Consider the following 22,272-nt stretch of genomic DNA (forward strand, 5'->3'; position numbering starts at 1 on the left):
GCTGGGAGTTGGAGACTGCAGCTGTTCCTATTCGGCCATCTTGCTCCGCCCCCCGTTATCTAGGTTTTAATCCCTGCATGCATTACGTATTTGTCCTAATGCTCTCCCTCTCCTTACCCCCACTGCCTGACAGGCCCTGGTGTGTGTTGTTCCCTCCCTGTGTCCATGTTGTTCTCATTGTTCAATTCCCACTTACGAGTGAGAACACGTGGTGTTTGGTTTTCTGTTCTTGTGTTACTTTGCTAAGAATGATGGCTTCCAGCTTCATCCGTGTCCCTACGAAGGACATGATCTCATTCTTTTTTATGACTGCATAGCATTCCATGGTATATATATGCCACATTTTCTTTATCCAGTCTATCACTGATGGGAGTTTGGGTTGGTTCTAAGTCCTTGCTATTATGAATAGTACTGCAATAAACATTCATGTGCATGTGTCTTTATAGTAGAATGATTTATAATCCTTTGGGTATATACTCAGTAATAGGATTGCTGGATCAAACGGTATTTCTGTTTCCAGATCCTCAAGGAATCACCACACTGTCTTCCACAATGGTTGAACTAATTTACATTCCCACCAACAGTGTAAAAGTGTTCCTATTTCTCCACAGCCTCACCAGTATCTATTGTTTCCTGACTTTTTAATAATCACCATTCTGACTGGCATGAGATAGTATCTCATTTTGGTTTTGATTTGCATTTCTCTAGTGATCAGTGATGATGAACTTTTTTTCATTTCTTTGTTGGCCACATAAATGTCTTCTTTTGTGAAGTGTCTGTTCATATACTTTGCCCACTTTTTGATGGGGCTGTTTGTTTTTTCTTGTAAATTTCTTTAAGTTTCTTGTAGATTCTGGATATTAGACCTTTGTCAGATGGGTAGATTGCAAAAGTTTTCTCCCATTCTGTAGGTTGCCTGTTCACTCTGATGATACTTTCTTTTGCTGTGCAGAAATTCGTTAGTTCAATGACATCCCATTTGTCAACTTTGGCTTTTGTTGCAATTGTTTTTGGTGTTTTAGTCATTAAGTCTTTGCCTGTGCCTATGTCCTGAGTGGTATTGCTTAGATTTTCTTCAAGGTTTTTTATGGGTTTGGGCTTAATTTTTATATAAGGTATAAGGAAGGGGTACAGTTGCAGTTTTCTGCATATGACTAGACAATTTTCCTAGCACTATTTATTAAATAGGAAATCCTTTCTCCATTGCTTGTTTTTGTCAGATTTGCCAGAGATCTGACAGTTGTAGATGTGTTGGGTTATTTCTGAGGTCTCTCTTCTGTTCCATTGGTCTGCATACCTGTTTTTGTACCAGTACCATGCTGTTTTGGCTACTGTAGCCTTGTAGTATACTTTGAAGTCAGGTAGTGTGATGCCTCCAGCTTTGTTCTTTTTGCTTAGGATTTTCTTGGCTATATAGACGCTTTTTTGGTTCCATATGAAATTTAAAGTAATTTTTTTCTAATTCTGCAAAGAAAATCAATGGTAGCTTGATGGGAGTAGCATGAAATCTCTACACTACTTTGGGCAGTATGGCCATTTTCACAATATTGATTCTTCCTATCCATGAACATGGGATGTTTTCCCATTTGTCCCTTCTTATTTCCTTGAGCAGTGTTTTGTAGTTCTCTTTAAAGAGGCCCTTCCCCTTCACATCCCTTATAAGTTGCATTCCTAGGTATTTTATTCTCTTTGTAACAATTGTGAATGGGAGTTCATTTATGATTTGGCTCTCTGCTTGTCTATTGTTGGTGTGTAGGACTACCTGTGATTTTTGCACATTGATTTTGTATCCTGATATTTTGCTGAAGTTTCTTATCAGCTTAAGGGGTTTTGGGGCTGAGACAGTGGGGTTTTCAAATATAGAATCATGTCATCTGCAAACAGAGACAATTTGACTTCCTCTCTCCCTATATCCTTTATTTCTTTCTCTTTCCTGAATCCAGGAGCTGACTTTTTCAAAAAAATTAACAAAATAGTAGACTGCTAGCTAGACTAATAAAGAAGAAAAGAAAGAAGGATCAAATACACACAATAAAAAGTGATAAAGGGGATATCACCACTGATCCCACAGAAATACAAACTACCATCAGAGAATACTATAAACACCTCTATGCAAATAAACTAGAAAATCTAGAAGAAATGGATAAATTCCTGGACACATACACCCTCCCAAGACTAAGCCAGGAAGAAGTCGAATCCCTGAATAGACCAATAACAAGTTCTGAAATTGAGGCAGTAATTAATAGACTACCAATCAAAAAAAGCCCAGGACCAAATGGATTCGCAGTTGAATTCTATCAGAGGTACAAAAAGGAGCTGGTACCATTCTTTCTGAAACTATTCCAAACAATTGAAAAAGAGGGATTCCTCCCTAACTCATTTTATGAGGCCAGCATCATCAAAACCAGTCAGAAACATACCAAAAAAAGAAAACCTCAGGCCAATATCCCTGATGAACATCGATGTGAAAATCTTCAATAAAATACTGGCAAGCCGAATCCAGCAGCACATCAAAAAGCTTACCCACTATGATCAAGTCGGCTTTATCCCTGGGATGCAAGGCTGGTTCAACATAAGCAAATCAATAAATGTAACCCGTCACATAAACAGAACCAATGACAAAAGCCACAAGATTATTTCAATAGATACAGAGAAGACCTTTGATAAAATTCAACATCCCTTCAGGTTAAAAACTCTCAGTAAACTAGGCATTGATGGAATATATCTCAAAATAATAAGGGCTATTTATGACAAACCCATAGAAAATATCTTATTGAATGGGCAAAAGCTGGAAGCATTCCTTTTGAAAACCAGCACAAGACAAGGATGCCCTCTCTCACCACTCCTATTCAACAGACTTCTTACATGGCAGCTTTCTTCCCCTAGACTGAATGTTCCAAGGGAACTAGGTGGAAGCTGCAAGCTTTCTTATGATCTAGCCTCAGAAGTCACACTAAGTCACTTCCATCAATTCTATTGGTTAAACGTGAGTCACAGGATCAACCCCAGAGGAGGGACTTATACTGTAGATACTTATAATATAGGACTTATAATGTAGATACTAAGGGGTGTGGCTCATTGAGGGGCCAACTTTAGAAACTAGCAAACATATGTATTTACTTATAGCAAAAAATATATAAATTTTACATCAAATCATGTTACAAATGAGAGAATTAAAGCTTTGCAAGATTAGGCTACTTGTTCGAGATCAAAGATCTTGCAGGCAGTCAAGATGGTGTTCAAATCCATTTCTCTATAATTCTACTATATGCTAGTCTCTATCTACTAAGCAAAATTATCAGCGAGAAATGAATTAATTTACTAAAACAGCATTTATTAAAGAATTGCACAAAAACAGGCATGATATATGATTTCCATCTTTTAAAATCTCTAGCAGGCTGGAGTGTAGAGTAAAAATAACATTGGGTTTAGAGGTAGAAGGTCAGTTTGAGTCCTGAGTCTGCAACTCTGGGCAATTCATTTAAACTCTTTGAGACTCAGTTTCTTCCAAGATGAAATGGAGATAAACAATGCCTTTCCTACAATATTGATGTCAAAAATAAAATAAAACCAGCTATGTAAGCATGATCTTGTTAGCCACAGTTTAACTGAAAGAAATCATGGACCCATGAAAGGTTATATAACAAAGTGAAAGAGGACAGTGCCTCTTCTGAGATGTGTACCTGTTGAGACTTGATGGGCATCAGCCAAAAGTATGCTAGAAGTGCCTGGCATGGTGCCTCCATGCCTGTAATCCCAGCACTTTGAGGGGCCAAGGCCTGAAGATCTCTTGAGCTCAGGAGTTCCAGAGCAGTCTGGGCAACAAAGTGAGACCCCCCACCCACATCTCAACAACAACAACGAAAACAAAACAAAAGAAAAGAAAACACCACAAAAAAATGAGTGCACTGGAAGTGAGTCCTGCAATTGCTGAGACATTGTGTTAGACATCCTGTGAAGCTCCTATCCCTGTACTGTCTGATACCTTATGTTCCTCTGGGAAATCCAGACAATCCTTGACTATAGCAGGCACTCCTTTCCTTCACATGATGGCAAACCACAATTTTGTCGGGGACTATATGACGCCAAAGTCCCAAACAACCAAGTCTTTAAAAATCCACTCCTTAATTTTATTTTTCACTTTGGCTTCTAAATGTTTCATGCGGATAGATCAGTTGAGAATGAAATACTGTAGAAGTGCAAGAGAAGTTGTAGCTGAACTCTAGTTTGAGCTTGAGCTCAAGTTGAATTAAACTGAAGTTGAATTAAACTTAATTAAACTCAAGCTCAAACTAGAGTTCAGCAACAATTGATTGACAAACGGGGATCAGACTCCAGTAACAAAGTCCTGCAGGCAGAGATGGGTGGGGACAGAGGAGAACAACCCAAGCTGGATCCCAAGTTGGGCCAATCAACCAGATCTGAACTATGGGAAGAGGGTACAGCAGCTACAGGTGGGAGGTCAAGAACTCAAACTCACAAAGATTTTCCGTGATTCTCTGGGGAACAAGCAGTTAGCTTTCAGGACCAGGTGGCACATGAGGACAAAGCAAGATTTGACCCCCTTCTCCTTTCTTTCTGTAACTCCTCATGGCTGGCACAGAGAAGCCTGTTTGGGTACTAAGCGTGTTACATAGGAAAGAGCAGGAAACTTTTAAACTGTAAGAATTAATGTGAATGCCACCTTGTTTGCATGGATGTGAGTAAAGCCAGGATACAGAACAGCTGAGTTTTAACACAGTTGTAAGCTGTGTATGGCAATATTTCTCAAACCTCTTTCCAAGGATTCACTTTACTCCTTTTTCATAGGTGCATGTTTTATTTTTATTTTATTTCAATAGTTTTTGGGGTACAAGAGGTTTTTATTTACATGGATGAATTATATAGTAGTAAATTCTGAGATTTTAGTGCACCTGTGCACCCATGTTTTAAATACTACCCATGACCCACAAAACAACTGTAACTTTTTTAAAGTTTTTAATATTTAATTTTTCAGTGTTTAACTCAGTGATTTTTTTATTGTATTCACAAAGTAATAATCATCATTGCTGTATAATTCCATAATGTTTTTATCACACCAAAATGAAATCCATTAGCAGTCACTCCCCATTTCCCTCTCTCCCCAGTCCCTGGCAACCATTCATCAGCTTTCTGTCTATGGATCTGCCCATTCTGGATATTGCATATAAATTGAATCATATAATACACGGTCTTTTCTGTCTGGCTTCTTTCACTTATCATAATGTTTTCAAGGTTCATCTCCGTTGTGGCCTATATCTGTACTTCATCTTTTTTTATTGACAGGATATTATTCCATTATATGAATATACCACATTTTGTTTATCCACTTACCTTCAACTATTTCTACTTTTGGATTATTATGAACAATGCTGCTGTGAATATTTATACACACATTTTTGTGTGGATGTATGCTATCAATTATCTTGGGTATATATCTAGCAGTGGAATTTCTGGTTCACACGGTAATTCTATATTTTAACATCTTGAGAAACAGCCAAACTGTTTCAAATCAAACACTTTAATCAATAATTTTTAATTTTTTTCTTAATAAACCTCTAGATATTAATCAGTGCTTCTAAACAGTATGTGATAATTCTTGTTACCATATTGAATTCTTATCTTCTTCACCAAAAGCAGAGAAATTTGCTGTATAATCTATACAGGCTAATTTCTGACAAGTGGTAGTTTTTTTTAGATTTTTGAAATACTGAAAACAGCTTGAGAACTCTCATTAGAGTACCTTTAAAAGTCCACAGGGGTTGAGAACTCCAGGCTGGGAACACAGCAAATAGTAAATACAGGTTCTGGAAACTGAAAATACTTTACTACAATTTAGGACACCCCCTATAATTTAGGACACCTATTCTCTTCTCTCCTCCCTCAACTGAAGGCCCTTTTCTCCCCCACTAAAAAACTCAACAAACAGTGAATTGATTGTTCCCATATTTTAGGGTTTTATAGACTAATAAAAAGTTTTTTTAAACTATGAGCTTACATATGTTTGCCAAATTTCTATTATGCCAAATAAAGCATTAAAACACTATGTTGTATCACCATGATTTTGTTAAAGAAAAGAAAAGCCTCCAAAAGTAGACACCAGACTAAAATACAGTTCTAAAATTCTGTTTTAATAATTTTTTAAAAAGTGTAATCATTTATTTTTCTTATTTTGTTATGGACTAGTGAAAACTCAGGGACTAGAAAGATCAGATAATACCAAGAGGGATAGAATAATTCAGCCTGGTGGGTGTATTAAAGTTAATACAAGTATCAGTGTCCCTAAATTTATCCACATTGCTCTTGTTAAGGAAATGCTAGCACTTTCTAGTGAAATTGTTTCCCCTCAAGCTCTTCCTTTCCTAGAAAGTTAGATTTTTCTGCCACATGCTTCCTGGGCTTTTGTGATTTGATAATGTGAAAAACTGGTGGGAGAAAGGTCAGTAAGGGATGATTTTAAAAGGTTAAGTTGATCTATATGATAGCTGGGAAGGAGGGAGTGAAGAATATTGAGAAAGAAGGACAAAAATTCTCCTGACTGAGGGTAGTTTTCTTTGGGTGAGTGTGGTGTTGGGAATAGATTCCAGAATATGTGTGGTGTGAACCATTTAGGGATCACTATATAAATAAATAAAATATAAAATATTACTTGGATAAAACAGGTTTTCTTTACTATTTTTAGAAATATTAAACAAAAAGATTGGAATTCCTTTCTTTAAAAAATATCTAGACTGGACCTAATGATCTAAGAGTCACACGGGTCATATAAAATTGGATAGCAGATTATGTTCAGCTTTCAGACTACCAATCTTCTGTTACAATTGGCATTTCTTCACATCTTCTCCAAGACACTTTGATTCTATTCCTCTCCTAAGTGAAATTTTCTCTCAGGAAATTTATTTGTACAAAGATGGTATACATGACTGTGTAGATACGAATAATCATTCTTTCAGGGTACCAGGCAGGTAATTGTAAAGGCAGTCTTTATTCCTTAATTTATTCATTTGTTCATTCATTTAAAAAACACTTTTGACTGGGCATGGTGGCTCATGCCTGTAATTCCAGCACTTTGCGGGGCCCAGGCAGGTGGATCACCTGAGGTGGGGAGTGTGAGACCAGGCTGACCAACACAGAGAAACCCCGTCTCTACTCAAAATACAAAATTAGCTGGGCGTGGTGACACATGCCTGTAATCTCAGCTACTAGGGAGGCTGAGGCAGGAGAATCACTTGAACCCGGGAGGCGGAGGTTGCAGTGAGCCAAGATCACGCCATTGCACTCCAGCCTGGGCAACAAGAGTGAAACTCTGTCTCAAAATAAATAAATAAATTAATTAATTAAATAAAAAAATAGGCCGGTAGCGGTGGCTCACGCCTGTAATCTCAGCACTTTAGGAGGGTGAGGCGAGCGGATCACGAGGTCAGGAGATCGAGACTAGCCTGGCTAACACGGTGAAACCCCGTTCTACTAAAAATACAAAAAATTAGCCGGGCTGGTGGTGGGCGCCTGTAGTCCCAGCTACTCAGGAGGCTGAGGCAGGAGAATCACATGAACCCGGGAGGCGGAGCCTGCAGTGAGCAGAAATCGTACCACTGCACTCCAGCCTGGGCATTAGAGCAAGACTCCGTCTCAAAAAAATAAACAAACAAACAAACAAACAAACACTTTTAAGTATCGTCTAAGTGAAAAGATTTTGCCTAAGGGATAGCTAGATGTACAGATAAAATTAATAGCTGAGCCTTGACTTTAAAAACATTTGTCTCCAGACTTGTAAACATAAGAAATTACAATAGTGCACAGTAACAGTATTACAGTCACAGAAATGAGGTGGGGCAAGGAAGCAGCAGAGTTCAACAAAGACTTCCTGGAAGAGGTGACAACTGAATTTAAGAAGGTAAATATACGCATATCAGTCAGTCTTGGGTGGGGAGAACATTCCTAGAAGAGAGAACAGGAAAGAGCGAACTATTAACAGAGAGTAAATGTAAGATGGCAGATGAGACAGGAGAAGTGTGCAGGTGACAGAGCACGAAGGTGGATGTGGGACTTTTTCATGGGTCTGACAGTCAGTGAGAAGATTCACTCCAAGAGTCATAATATAATTTGAATTACGAAAGCTCACTGTGGCGAGTCTGAGAAGGACAAATTCAAAAGCAGGTTAGACATGCAGAGGCCAATCAGTAGCTCTTGCAACCGTCTAGGTGAGAAAGAATCCAGAGAAATGATAAAAAGACAGTCAATTGGGACTGAGAAAGGGAGAGATCAATTCTGACTGGGAAGATCTGAGAAGACATCTGGGAAGTGGGATTTGACCATCTTTGGCTGCCTTGAAAGAAGGGGAACTTCAAAGGCCCAACAAAAGGAAATGGGAATTCCTTGGAGATAGTCTATGTTGATGCTAAATCCCCAGTGTCTACCACAGATCAAGTCATGTAGCAGACTCTTAGGTCATGTTTGTTGGATGAATGGGAAGGAAATTCCAGAGTGTACCTGTTATCTCTTGTTTCATATTAACCCATCCCAAAACTAAGTGACTTCAAATAACAGCCACTGATTTTTGCTTGCCTGTCTATAGATAAGAGAGATAGCCCTGCTACTCTGGGCTAGGCTTGGCTGATCTCAGCTTCAGCAGTTATCACTCATTCAAGCATCTGCAGTCCCCTGGCAGATCCATCACTGGCTGGATGGCACACTGTTGAGGGAGAGGGTGACTGTGCCACGTGGGTCTTATCATCCCACTAGGTCAGCCTGGCTTGTCCCTGTGGTGACAGCAGAGTTCCAAGTGAGTGAACGAAAAGTAAGCAAGGCTTCTGAACACTTATGCTCAGAACTGGCACTGCATCACTTCTGCTCCATTCTGCTGGCCAAAGCAAGTCACAAGACCACCCCAGGTTCAAGGGGTAGGGAAAAGCTCCACTTCTTGACGAAGTCACATTCCAAAAAACCATGGATACAGTGAGGAGAACGATTGCAGCCATTTTTACAGTCTCCCACACATGCAGAAGGCAGAGGCTGGGCAAGGGTCAGGAACTGGACCACACTGGCCACAGCCAGGAGGGTCTGGACTGACAGTGATGACTTATATACAGGCTTGGTGGGAGGCAGGGGATGTAGTAGAAGACTCAGCTGAATAAAAATGTAGGGGCCAGACTGCAGAGGATGTTGAAGGCCAGGCTAAGGATGTTTGGACTGTGTCCTCCAATCCCTGGAAGGCTATCAAAAGTTTTTGAGATGGGGCTGGGTGCAGTGGCTCACACCTGTAATCTCAGCACTTTGAGAGACTGAGGCGGGAGGATTACTTGAGTCTAGGAGTTCAAGACCATCCTGGGCAGCATAGCACGATCTAGTCTTTACAAAAATTAAAAAGTTAGCTGGGTGTGGTGGTGCACTTCTGCAGTCCCAGCTCCTCTGGAGGCTAAGGAAGGAGGATAGCTTGAGCCCAAGAGGCTGAGGCTGCAGTGTGCCGTGATCATTTCACTGCACTCCAGCATGGGCAACAGAGTGAGACCCTGCCGCTATTTAAAAAAAAAAAACATAAAAAGGTTTTCAGATTGGAAACACCAACCCAGAAGTAGGTCTAGGTTTACTGAGATCACCACACATGTAAAGATCACAACGTTCTCAACAACGTGCCACATATTTGCCAGCCCAAGCTAATTTTTAGCTACTTCTTTCTCTCCTTTGGAAGTATCTTGATACTAAAAGGAATGCAATTAGCAACTTATATTTGTGGGATATAAATATTAACTCTTGCGGAAGAACCAAGCTGCTAATTTCAAAGCACAATCATAATCACTTTTGAACTTTAAGTACACTCAACATGTCCCTTGGACAGCCCTTGAACTAACCCAGGTGTTTCCCATCCCTGCTTTGCAGTCTTAGGAACTTAAGTTTAAAAAAGGCTAGCAACAGAGTAGTAGCTCCTGAGTCCTTGGGATGTGCATAAGTGTGGATCCTCAGTCATCTTAAATGACAAAGTCCTTGCCCTCTAAGGATAACCTCTCTCCGTTGATCCTTAAGTGTTCATAAATGACAAAATAGCTATCACCCATGCTAAAAATGGCAGCACTTCAGACAGCTTAGGTCTGTGAAGTGAGCTCATGGGATGCTCCTCTCCTGACTTTTCACGTAATTGATTCCTGTACCTCTTCCGGAGTTCCACTCCTGCAATGTAAGCTTGGAGCCATGACCATCAGGTTTCCCTGCTTTATCACTAAGGTCTAACATTTGGTGCTTAATGACAATAATGAATACAAGTGTTAATGTCCGAACCAAAGAAAGTGGGCTAAAGAGATTGGTAACATTGAGTTTAGTTCTCAGCCATGCCACTTGCCAACTGTGCTTTCATAATTAGGTTATTACTTAATCTTTTTGAGCCTCACATTAGGGATAAGGGACTCTACCTCACTTTTTAGGGAAGAAAGTACCTACATAGAGTCTACCACGTTGTAGGTGCTTAATAAGTAAAAGATGGCAATGGGCAAATTGCTAGAGGAAACATCCCAAATTCTGGCAAGGTAGGGTTCTATCTTATATTCCAAAATGTGCAGAAGAGGAAATATGGAATAAGCCAATTCTATTTATCTGCAATTTTCAGGAAGGCATCATAAGACCAATTTTCACCACAGTATGTTCACGTTTTAGGCTCCTACCATCTCACAGAATTCATTTCCTTCTTTGTCTGAAGGTGGGTTTTTAAAGGGCAGCCCAGATGTCAGCATGATGTTGACTAGATGTCACCTTGCATTGCTAAATAAAACTGAAGCGTATTGCAGTAGGTTCAGTGTCTGTTCCCCAAAATGTATGTCCAGACCTAAATCCTGATCTTATTTGGAAATAAGGACTTTGCAGATGTAATAAAGTTAGAATGAAAAAGCATGAAAATTAGTAGTCATAGAAGTAAAGAGACGGGAAAAGAGGGTAAGCAAGAGGAGACCACACAAGAGATGGGAGCAAAGGAAAGCCATAAAAGCAAATGTGGGTAACAGCTGGTGGTGTTGGACAGATCCGGCTTCCAGCTTAGTGAAACCAGGTGGGGCTGACTTGACAGTTGCTGCAGAGGACAGGTGTCATGAAGTCTGCCTGCCTAGGACAGTTGCAAAGGTCATACAAGGTCAAGGCAGAAGCCAGAGCTAGAAATGCCCATGTTAGGTTCTTGTCAGGCATTTGATCATTTTTCTGTCCTACATCTCATGAAGACTCTGGGTTTGCTTATCCATATAAAGGGCTAGTTTGGCACACAGAGGAAATTTCTACCTAATCCTGGAAAGCTGTGCTTCATGTAAGTTTACATTATCAATCTGTAACTCCCTTCATCAGCCACTACAGCATCACCCTATTTGTGTATTACCTATGGGGACTTGGGTCATTCCCTTCTCCCCACCTTTTATATACTAAGATTGGAGCCCAAAATCCACAGGTAGGCTGGATTCACCAGGGGTCAGGGCTAGATACACAGAGCAGCAGTGTGGAAGTACCATTTGTCACTCACAGAGAAGCACAGAGAACTGGTGTAGGATCTGTTATTGCAAATAACTGTGGTTCCTTCCCTATTACCTCAGATAAAGGAGATAAAACTATGGGCCACATGCAGTTTTAACTAAAATTTCGACCTGTACATGGCTATTTTTGAAAGTTTCAGGCCAAGAGCTGACTCTAAAATGTTATTTAGAAATTATTCTTGAGGTCCCTCTCTGTTCAGGACTCTGGACTAAGTTTATGAGACTTAGAGTTAGAGATCATGACTATTAGAGGCCCATAATTTGGTGTGGAAGAACAAGTCATGCGAACGAATATTCAAACACAAAGGTGGATGAAGGGGCAGGAAGAGGTCAGTGGGAAGGCAGGTGACGGAAAGGTCAGTCATATGTACTCATGTGGTTTTTGAGTGCTCACTCTGTGCCAGGGGCTGGGGAGACAAAGAAGAAGGAGCAATAAGATGAATAAGGGTCTTCCCTTGGGAGGATCAGAGTCAAAATATGTTCAACGTATACAGCGGTTTCTAGCAACTTCTCTCCTGCCCCCTTTATCCACCTAGCTCTCTGTCTCTGATCACTCTAACCTATTCTTTTCCACCACAGACTTCATTCTCTGAAACAATCTTGCTCATTTATTTGGTTACTTGATAATATAGTTTTATTTCCTCCACTGGAATGTTAGCTCCATAAGAGCGTGTTCTATACTAGCCCCAATCCCTAGAATGGTGTTAGCAACCACGAACAGTTGTTCAGTGAATGTCGACCAAATGAGATGCAGCCCAATAGGAATCACAGAAGCCAGTAATGAAAGGGATAAAGGGCATTGGGTTTGGATCCAGACTACCTGTGTTCAAACTTCAGCTCTTCCATTTACTCACTGTTTTACTTTGATCTAGTTACTCTACCTTTCTATGCCTCAGTTTCCCTTAATGCCTAATATAACCAGCCTTGTAGGATTGTTAGGAGGATTGAATGAGTTAATACACATAGTAAAAAGCACTTAAAGCAGAGGCTAGCAAACATTTTCTTAAAGAGCCAGTGAGTACATATTTTGGGCATCGCACACCATGTGGTTTCTGTTGCTATGACTCAGCTCTACCCTGGTCACACAAAAGCAGGTGTAGACAATACGTAAACAAATGTGTGGCCTAATTCTATTTACAACATTAAAAATTATAGCACAGTATGTAACATAACCTATAAGAACTATAGCAAAAAATAATACCCTGTTGACCAGGGAACTAGAAGTCTTTCTTTTGTGATTCCAAAGCCTCTGAGCCAAAGTTTAGTCATCTGTACCATGGAGATAATAACTATGCTTTGCTACCTCCCTGGGTTGTTTGGTGATTGCATAAGATAAAAGATGAAATAAAAAGTACAAATGTACTGTGTACAAATAAGGCAAAGTGCTCTATAAAAATGGTTCTATAGTGCTGTTTGGATCCAAGATTGCCATGAGGTACGTAGGTCAGATATTATTACACTCATTTTACAGATGAGGAAGCCAGAGATATTAAATGAATCATCTGAGGTCACACAGCTGATAAACGAAAGATTTAAATTGGAACCCAGACAATTTTTATTCTAGTACAGTGTCCTTAATGACACTGTCCGACTCCCCACACACTGAAGAGAAACCTTATGGTACAGAGTTTCTCTTGGGAATTTTCTCCTTTACCTTTCTTACACATGAGTACACCATTTCTCTAGGCACATCCCATACCAAAGGATTCCATGAGTCCCGCAGCACTTGCTTCTTTTCCTTATAGTTATCAAGAAATAATTATATATATTCAAATTATATATCCAGCCCACACTTTGTCTTGTCAAACTAAAGAAAAAAAAATAAAAAGGAAAAGAAACACTCAGTGGCATGCCTCTTCCTTAATTAGCTTTCATGCAAAAGAGAAAATTTCACAACATAATTCTATCCCCATTCCCCCTGCCCTGCAATACCCCAACACACACATTTTTAAGAAACACAAAAGTCTGGTCAGTTTGTATGTGGGTTGAAATGCATATGTTGTGTTACCGTAAGAAATCTACTTGGCCTAAGTCTATAATAACAAAGAGTTGAACCTTTGGTTGTTGATGAAGATTTCCCTTACTTTCGATTAGGATGCTGGAGGCGTGCAAGCATGGAAACTCAAGATCCCAGCTTTCAGCTACCATGTGAATAGAGCTTACAACAGTACTACCAGCTAAATGTCTGTAAGGGAAATATCCAAGTGCCAGATATTTTTCAACCTACCAAAATGGCTAAAATTAAAAAGACTACCAATACCAAATATTGGCAAGAATCTAGGGAAACAGGAACTCTCTTACATTGCTGGTGGGAATGTAAAATGGTATGGCCATGTTGGAAACAGGTTGGCAGTTTCTTAAAAAATTAAACTTACACTTCCCATATGACTCAGCAATTCCATTCCTAGATATCTATCCAAGGGAAATAAAAATACATATCCACACAAAGATTTGTATGCAAATATTCATAGCATCATTATTCATAATAGCCAAAGTCTGGAAACAACCAAGTGTCCATCAACTGTTAAATGGATAAACAAAATATTGTGTTTCAATACAATAGAACACTACTCAGTAATAAAAGGAATGAACTACTGATATATGTAACAACATGAATTCATCTCAAAAACATCATGCTAAGTGAAAGGAGACAGATATAAAATATGCATACAGTTCCATTCATATAAAACCTCTAACAAAAGCAAAATTATGCAGCAATAGAAAACAGATTGAAGGGCTGGGGTGTGAGCAGGAATGAACTACAAAAGGGAATGAAGGAACTTTTTGGGGATGTTGAAAGTATTCCAAATTTTAATTGTGATGATGGTTATATAACTGTATAAATTTGCTATAACTCATCTAACTGTACATTTTAAATGGATGAATGTCAAGGTATGTAAATAGTACTTCAATAAAGCTATAAAACAGAAGTGTTGAGTATTTTTTAAGTTGTTATATTTTTCTTTTAAAATGTGTATGTTGGCCGGGCGCGGTGGCTCACGCCTGTAATCCCAGCACTTTGGGAGGCTGAGGCGGGTGGATCACGAGGTCAGGAGGTCCAGACCATCCTGGCGAACACGGTGAAACCCCGTCTCTACTAAAAAGACAAAAAAATTAGCTGGGTGTGGTGGCGGGCGCCGGTAGTCCCAGCTTCTAGGGAGGCTGAGGCAGGAGAATGGTGTGAACCTGGGAGGCAGTGGAGCTTGCAGTGAGCAGAGATCATGCCACTGCACTCCAGCCTGGGCAACAGAGTGAGACTCCGTCTCAAAAAAAAAACAACAACAACAAAAATGTGTATGTTTATTTTAGAATGTGTGAAAGGTATAAAAAAGGAAAATAAAAACCTTAATCCCACCTGCCAGAGATAACTACTACTAAGGTTCTTTAATAAGTTAACATTGAAAACGCTATTATATCCTGATAGTTTTCACCTAATGTTACATCCTGAGCATTTTACCATTTTAAATTATTCAAAACTATGATATTTGGTGGCTATATAATATTACATCGTGTGTGCTACGGTAGTAGATTTACCAATTCCTCTTTATTAGACATTTAGATATTTACAATTTTTATTCTTATGAAGGTAAATTCTGAAAGTGTAAATAAGGTCCAAGGTTTATGGATGATGTTTGAGGCCCTTGATGAATACACATTTCTAAATTGCTTTTCAGAAATATTTCATAATCAATGCAAGAGAGTGACCATAGCACTGTTACTTGGCAGCACTATTGTTTTCTTTCTTTCTTTCTTTCTTTAAATATTTTTAATTACTTGTATTTCTGGTGAGATTAATTCTTTCTTTCTTTTTCTTTTTTTTTTTTTTTAAGATTCTGAAAACCCTGTCACCTGCTTTATTTCTGGAGAAGGGTAAAGGGAGAAGGGAAAATATTCACTTGAATTTGAGGGGCAGCTAACCTGGAAGCAACAATTTCAGGCCTCTAAGTTTCCTCTGATCCATAAGGGAATGCTGAAACTTCCTTGTTTGGAGACTCAAAGAGTTTAATTTTTCCCTAGAGCAAGATCAACAATTTTCACTGGGATGAAAGAATAAAGAACAAACTCAATAGCACCAAATGGGGCTTTAACACAGAAAACAGGGCCATTCTTTTTAAATGCAAATTTTTACATTAAAATATGTTTATAAATCATAGTAGGTGTTCTTCCTCTTGATTCAACATTTCTCCCTTCCCTAACAGGAGCCCTGGAACCTGAAGAGCATGTACATTGCTAACCAGACATACAAACCAGCCGCCCTGTCCAAATTGGAATCTGATTGCTAATGGACTAGACTTGGGGCTGCCCCAAGGGATGGGCAGCAGTAACTATGCTCTCAGGGAGAATGGGTACTGAGGATGCCACCAGTCAAAGAGCCGAACGCTGTGCACGGGGTCCAGGATGACTTGCACACCCTGCTCACTGTGCAGTTTCCGACCACCATGGAGAGGCGAATCTTGGAACACCAGTCTCACTCGATGATGCCACATGTCCGTGCTCACACTGATAGTAAACAGAGTAAATATCATCCCCATGACAATCGGAATACAGATGAAACTGAGGGTGGTGACCTGCAGTAGGCAGCAGTGCTGGTGTGGATTGGTATGAATATCTTCGTACTGAACGGGAGGCTGCAATCCTCCTGTACACTTGCTCTTTAACCTAGGGGACTGTTTTTTGAACTTGAAGTTGAATTCCCACATTGGTTCCTGTCTGTTCCCAACAATCTTGCTGCATCAGAAAAGTAAGCATTTGGAATTCTTTAATGCGCTGGCGGTGCTTTCTGGAATGGCCGGATTCTTGGAGATTCCAGCAGCAAATGGCTCATACATATGGTACAGAGAGATCGGATCACACAAGCCCTGAGACAGTGCAGCTTCTCCATTGACTCTGGTCGCAGACGCAAAGGCAGGGAAGCATCCAGCGGGTAATGCCTTCGGTACAACCTGGTCCAAAAAGTAGCAGTGCAAGTGACAGTCCAGGCATTCTTACAAATCAGGGAAAAATGCACAATGTCCTCAGGACGGATATAGGAGGCCAGCAACAGCCAAATATCCATGGGATACTCTTCTCCTCCAGCCCGGTCCACTTCTTCTTTGTGCCTCTTGCTTTTCTTTTCTCCCGAGACAGTTCTCTCATGGATGCTTTCCTCCTGGGCATCCATCTCATCACTGCTGTCGATGATGTCACAGGGCTCACCAGCCCCAGAAAGCGCTTCCTCTGCAGGAACCTGAGAGGCTTCCAAGCCACAAAGAGATTTTACTTCCTGCTGAACAGCGTTGGTTACGGTTTTCTTGACTCGTCCAGACCTCACGACAGCTAGATGCGACTTGGCGTAATCCGCCACGGTCACTCGGCTGGAGCAGGCGTCGTGGGCCCGGAACTTGAGTCGCTTTCCTCTCTTGGGCACGGCGACCGTATTGGGGCGAGGCCTCTAAGCAGGCCTGTTCCCTGGGCCGTGTCTCTGGCCGGAGAGCCGGTCACGGGAGCCGCAGGTCAGCTGCGCCCGGCTCTGCGGCCATCCCACACCCGAGATTAATTCTTTCTAAGGTGCTACCGTGGTCACTGGGGCTGTTTACACATATTCCAGTTCATCTCCCTTTGGAAACATAACAGGTTTGGACTCTTCTCTCCTTTTGAAATTATGCTTGGCCATGGGACTTGCTTTGGCCAGTGAAATATGAATAAAGTGCCATGTCACTTCTGGCTCAAAACTTTAGGAGCCAGTGCACAATTTACACATTTCCTTACTTCATGCCTGTATGATGATGACAGTGTGAATTGAGATGGAGCTTCTGCCAGCCTGGGGCCCAAGAGACCTGGATGACCTTGGCTCCTCGGTGAACCCACACTGGGAGATAGCATGAGTAAGAAATGAATCTTATTGCATCACTGAAATTCAGGGCTGGTTGTCACTGAAGCATAATTGAGATTATCCTGACTGATATGATTCCTGACTGATATGATTCCATGTATTTTTGTATAACAATATGGTGAAAAATTAATCAATGTCCTTCCACTTCAGGAAAATGCATAAATGGATATGAGGACTGTGTGACTCTGAGACAAAGGGAAAACATATATCTTCATAGTCAATGATTTTTAAATTTAAAACTAATATTGTAGTGCTCACTTCAGCACCACACATACTAAAGTTGGAATGACACAGAGAAGATTAGCATGGTCCCTGCGCAAGGATGACACACAAATTTGTGAAGCATTCCGTATTTTTTTAAAAAAGAAAATAATATTGTAATGTGTTTCTACAAGTGAGGAAAGGAAAGTATATGATTCATAGGAATAAAGTAAATCATGAGTTTGTGAAAATGGCACCAAAAATTCAGAAAGAAAGGGAAAAGTCAACTCTGAGACTCCAAGCTGATTTGCTCCCTTTTTGTTCTGTGTCCTTCTACTGTTGTTACCCAGAAAACACTGCATGCAATGTGGCGGAACAGGTGCAACCTTGCACTGCTATGATAAGAGAAGGTATTTAGAAGTGTTATACAAGACATGTTATGACAATCCAGCTTCTGCCAATGAATGAGCATTTTGTGTTTGGATCCTGAAGAAGAAGTTACTCTTCTTGTCAAAGGAAAGAAACTAAATTATCCTTCCCAAGGCCACACCTAGGCAGAAATACATACAGGATACAGAAGGTCAGGTAGAACCACAATGGCAGGGAAACAGAGGCTCAACAAAGAGAGAACATTTTGCCAATCATAATATTTATGGACAGCATAGGGATTAAGGACCCCAAAGAAATGACTTCTCGGAACAAGTCAGCTTAAGATTTGGGGCCAGAATCCAAACAGAATCTACAGAACTTGTACAATGCAAGGACGAAAATACCAAATGTCTAAGCAATCTTACCTTAAAAAATAATAACAGAACTCTCTCCCGAATAGTATTCTTTGTTGGTATACATACTTGATGTGACTTAGGTAGAAGAAAATTAAATAGCAAATAAATTGTAGCAGAATTACAGTTAGAAATAAGTAATAGACTTAGGTTAGAAATTTTAAAAATCAGCAAATACAAATTTTACATTTGGGAAAATTATTGGAAAAAAATCTGTGTTCAGATTTTAAACTTTGGTTTCAAAGTCATTTTAATGAGAACATTAAAAGGGAATTTTTACTTTTCAAAAACAGGAGTATTGGATTACTTATTCACCAAATTTTATATAATCATAGAACATCTATTAGGCAGTACAATTGAGTGCAAAGGAAAAGGAATTATAGCTCTACTTCTGCTGGAGAATATAATAAAGAAATAAGAAAGCATGTTCACTTTCTTCTCCTATATATATGTTAGTAAAATATGGCTATTATCTATAGGCCTTGGGAAATGATTTTGAAGGTACGTCATAATAGCTAATATTTATTGAGAATCTACCATGTGGCAGTCAATTTACATGTGTTACCTTCATCTTCACAAAAACCTGATCAAGTCAGCTGTGGTAGACCCAATTAATGGTGGTCCCCAATTAATAACACCTTCCAGTATTATACCCTCTCCCACATTGACCGTGGGCCTGGCCATCTGATTTGCTTTGTCCTATGGGACAATAGCAAGCATGATACAAGTAGAGGCTGAATAAGTGCTTGAACATTGGATCTGTCTTCTCAAGATCTAGTTGTTGCCATGTAAAAAGCTCAGACTAAATTACTAAATCATGAGAGGTCACCTGGAGAGAGGCTCTGGAGAGTGAGAAGCCATCTTGGACATTCCAGCCCCAACTAAGCTCTCAGCTGATTATTGTTGAGTAAGAGACCCAAGCAAAGCCAGCAGAACCACCCAGCTAAACCCCAACGCACAGAATAAATTTAATGTAATAAATCATTAGACCAGGTACGGTGGCCCACGCCTATAATCCCAACACTTTGGGAGGCCAAAGTGGGCGGATTACTTGAGGCTAGGAGTTCGATACCAGCCTGGGCAACATGGTGAACCCCATCTCTCTAAAAGAAAACCTCAAAAATTAGCTGGGCATGGTGGTATGCACCTGTAGTCCCAGCTACTCGGGAGACTGAAGTGGGAGGATGGCTTGAGCCCAGGAGATGGAGGTTACAGTGAGCCAAGATTGTGCCACTGCACTCCAGCCTGGGCAATGAAGTGAGACCCTGTCTTAAAAATAAATAAATAAATGATAAAAGTAATAGGTCATTTTTGTTTTAAACCACTATGCTTTGGTGTGGTTCGTTAAATAGCAATAGATAACTGAAATATGAGTATTATAATTTATAATTGATGTATATGCTAATTGTGAAGCAGAGAGGTTAAATACATAATCAAAGTCTTATAAAAGATTGTAATTCTGGGCCAGGCACGGTGGCTCACGCCTGTAATCCCAGAACTTTGGGAGGCCAAGGCAGGCGGATCACGAGGTCAGGAGTTTGAGACCAGCCTGGCCAATATGGTAAAATCCCGTTTCTACTAAAAATACAAAAAAATTAGCTGGGCATGGTGGCACGCACCTGTAATCCCAGCTACATGGCAGGCTGAGGCAGAAGAATCGCTTGAATCCGGGAGGCGGAGGTTGCAGTGAGCTGAGATTACACCACTGACTCCAGCCTGGGTGACAGAGTGAAACTCTGTCTCAAAAAAAAAAAAAGAAAGAAAGAAAGAAAAAGATTGTAATTCCAAATGTACCACACAAAATCCCATGTTCTTTTCACTACACTTTCCTAAACTCCAGGTTTATACATCCAAACTGCTTATTTGACGTCTCATTGGTTCTGTAATAGGCATTTCAAACATAACAGGCCTTAAACCAAACTCTTGAGTCCTTCTTTCCAAATTTGCTCTTCCCTCTGGGTTCCCTACCTCAGTAAATAGCACCAGTACCCATCTAGTTGCTCAGGAGAAAAAACAAAAAACAAAAAACAAAAAAAAACCTAGGCCGGGCACGGTGGCTCACACCTGTAATCTCAGCACAGTTTGGGAGGCCAAGGCGGGTGGATCACTTGAGGCCAGGAGTTTGAGACCAGCCTGGCCAATATGGTGAAACCCTATCTCTACTAAAAATACAAAAATTAGCTGGGCATGGTGGCGTGTGCCTGTAATCTCAGCTACTTGGAAGGCTGAGGCACGAGAATCACTTGAACCTGGGAGGAGGAGGCAATAAGCCAAGATCACGCCCCTGCACTCCAGCCTGGGCAACAGAGTGAGACTCCGACTCAAAAAACAAAAACAAAAAAAGCCCTGGAATTATCATTGACTTATCTCTTTTACTCACACCCCGTCAACCAATCTATCAGGAAGTCCTGTCAACAATAAGCTCAAATACTCCTCTGAGTCTTATCGCTACTGTTCGTTCCCTTCTCCTCAACCACCCCAGTTCAAGCCATGATCATGCCTGACTTGAACTACCACAATAGCATACGGGGAAAAGAAAAAAGGGGGAAAAAATGGCACTACAGAGAGCGTAGAGGGTAAAGGGACAATAGAAAAACTACTTTCTGATTCAACAGTTCTTGTTGTCACTGCCATCCCCAGCACCAGCCCAAACTGAGGGACGTTCTACAAAGTACCTTGGCAGTACTCTTCAAATGGTCGCTATCTTCAGAGAAATGAGGCCGGAATCTGGCAGAATGAGGGGAATGTTTTCTCTCTTTACTTCTCTGCCACAGCTTTACTCATTTCTAGAAAAGCATAGTGGATGGGTGTTTGTGCATCTCATGCCCTATAATCAATTAGAAAATAAGGTTCTACGTGTGATTTTGGGGAGATTACAACTGGAGGAGACTAAGGTCTTGAGCAAGCTTGATCCCTTCCTCTGTACACCAAAATGCTGCTTTGTGTTTTGGTGGTTTACTCCTCAAGAGAGAAGATCTGGGCAGGAGAAGGTTAATTGAGTAAGTAAACCATGACTTCCAATACAGAGTGTTCAAAAAAAAAAAAAAAGCCACCAGGATGTGTTAGCCCAATAAATAATTCATTGGACTGCCTATTCACAGACTAATAGAAAAATATTACAAAATACCTACATGTCAGTCAGTCTGCAGTTAGTTAAATAAACAGTCTATGCAGATGTCAGCTGTAAAACCCAGATTTATACATTAGTTGTATGTTTTACCCAGGCAAAAACATAATATCTAGTAACTTGACTTCAAAAACTATTAAAATCTCATGCCCTTGAAAAGGTTACCTGACATCTTGTAGGCCAGATCCAGGGTTGAATAGACATGTCCCCTGCCACTGAGCTTACAATAGCCAAACATTCAAATGATACTTTAGTTACATTTGCTGCCCTGACAGAGAAACATTGAGAGTTGTGATCCTTCTGGGCCTTCTGGAGTTCTGCTGACTTGAGGGGGCACAGCTGCAGCAGTGAATGCAAAGGCAAAATGTGGATTTTCAAATGCCCCAAATCCAGCTCCATCAGAAACTCCCATTTTTACTCAAATAATTTCCTAATTATTTGATATACTTAAAAAGATGAAAATGGTGAGTCCTACTATCCCAGGAATTGTGCTTTATATGGCCTTTTTTCTACTTAATCTTCACAACAACTTTGTGAGGCAGGTATTATTATTATTCTATTTTTAGATAAAACATCTAGAATATGATAAAACTGAGAGCAATCAAAGAGCATCATTGGTAATATGACAAATTGACACCATGTCATGCCTGATAGGAGGCAAAATAAGAAATCAAATCACTTCCGTGATATTTTTACTAAAAGTGCGTAAACTGAACTCAATCACCACCAGACCAACTCAAATTGAGGGAAATTCTAAAAAATACCTTGTCA

At 40.2% G+C, this 22,272-nt stretch overlaps 1 protein-coding gene across 1 annotated transcript; it reads right to left on the minus strand.

Annotated features, from left to right (window-relative positions):
• Nucleotides 1-15,844: 15,844 nt before the first annotated feature.
• Nucleotides 15,845-21,913, minus strand: LOC105516741 (transmembrane protein 183A-like). The gene is given in 3 exon segments (XM_011949029.1): nucleotides 15,845-16,360; nucleotides 16,363-16,950; nucleotides 21,827-21,913. Coding segments are annotated over 3 exon segments (1,191 nt in total).
• Nucleotides 21,914-22,272: the final 359 nt, after the last annotated feature.

Source organism: Colobus angolensis, unplaced genomic scaffold (assembly GCF_000951035.1).
Source record: "Colobus angolensis palliatus isolate OR3802 unplaced genomic scaffold, Cang.pa_1.0 Scaffold289, whole genome shotgun sequence".
NCBI lineage: Eukaryota > Metazoa > Chordata > Mammalia > Primates > Cercopithecidae > Colobus > Colobus angolensis.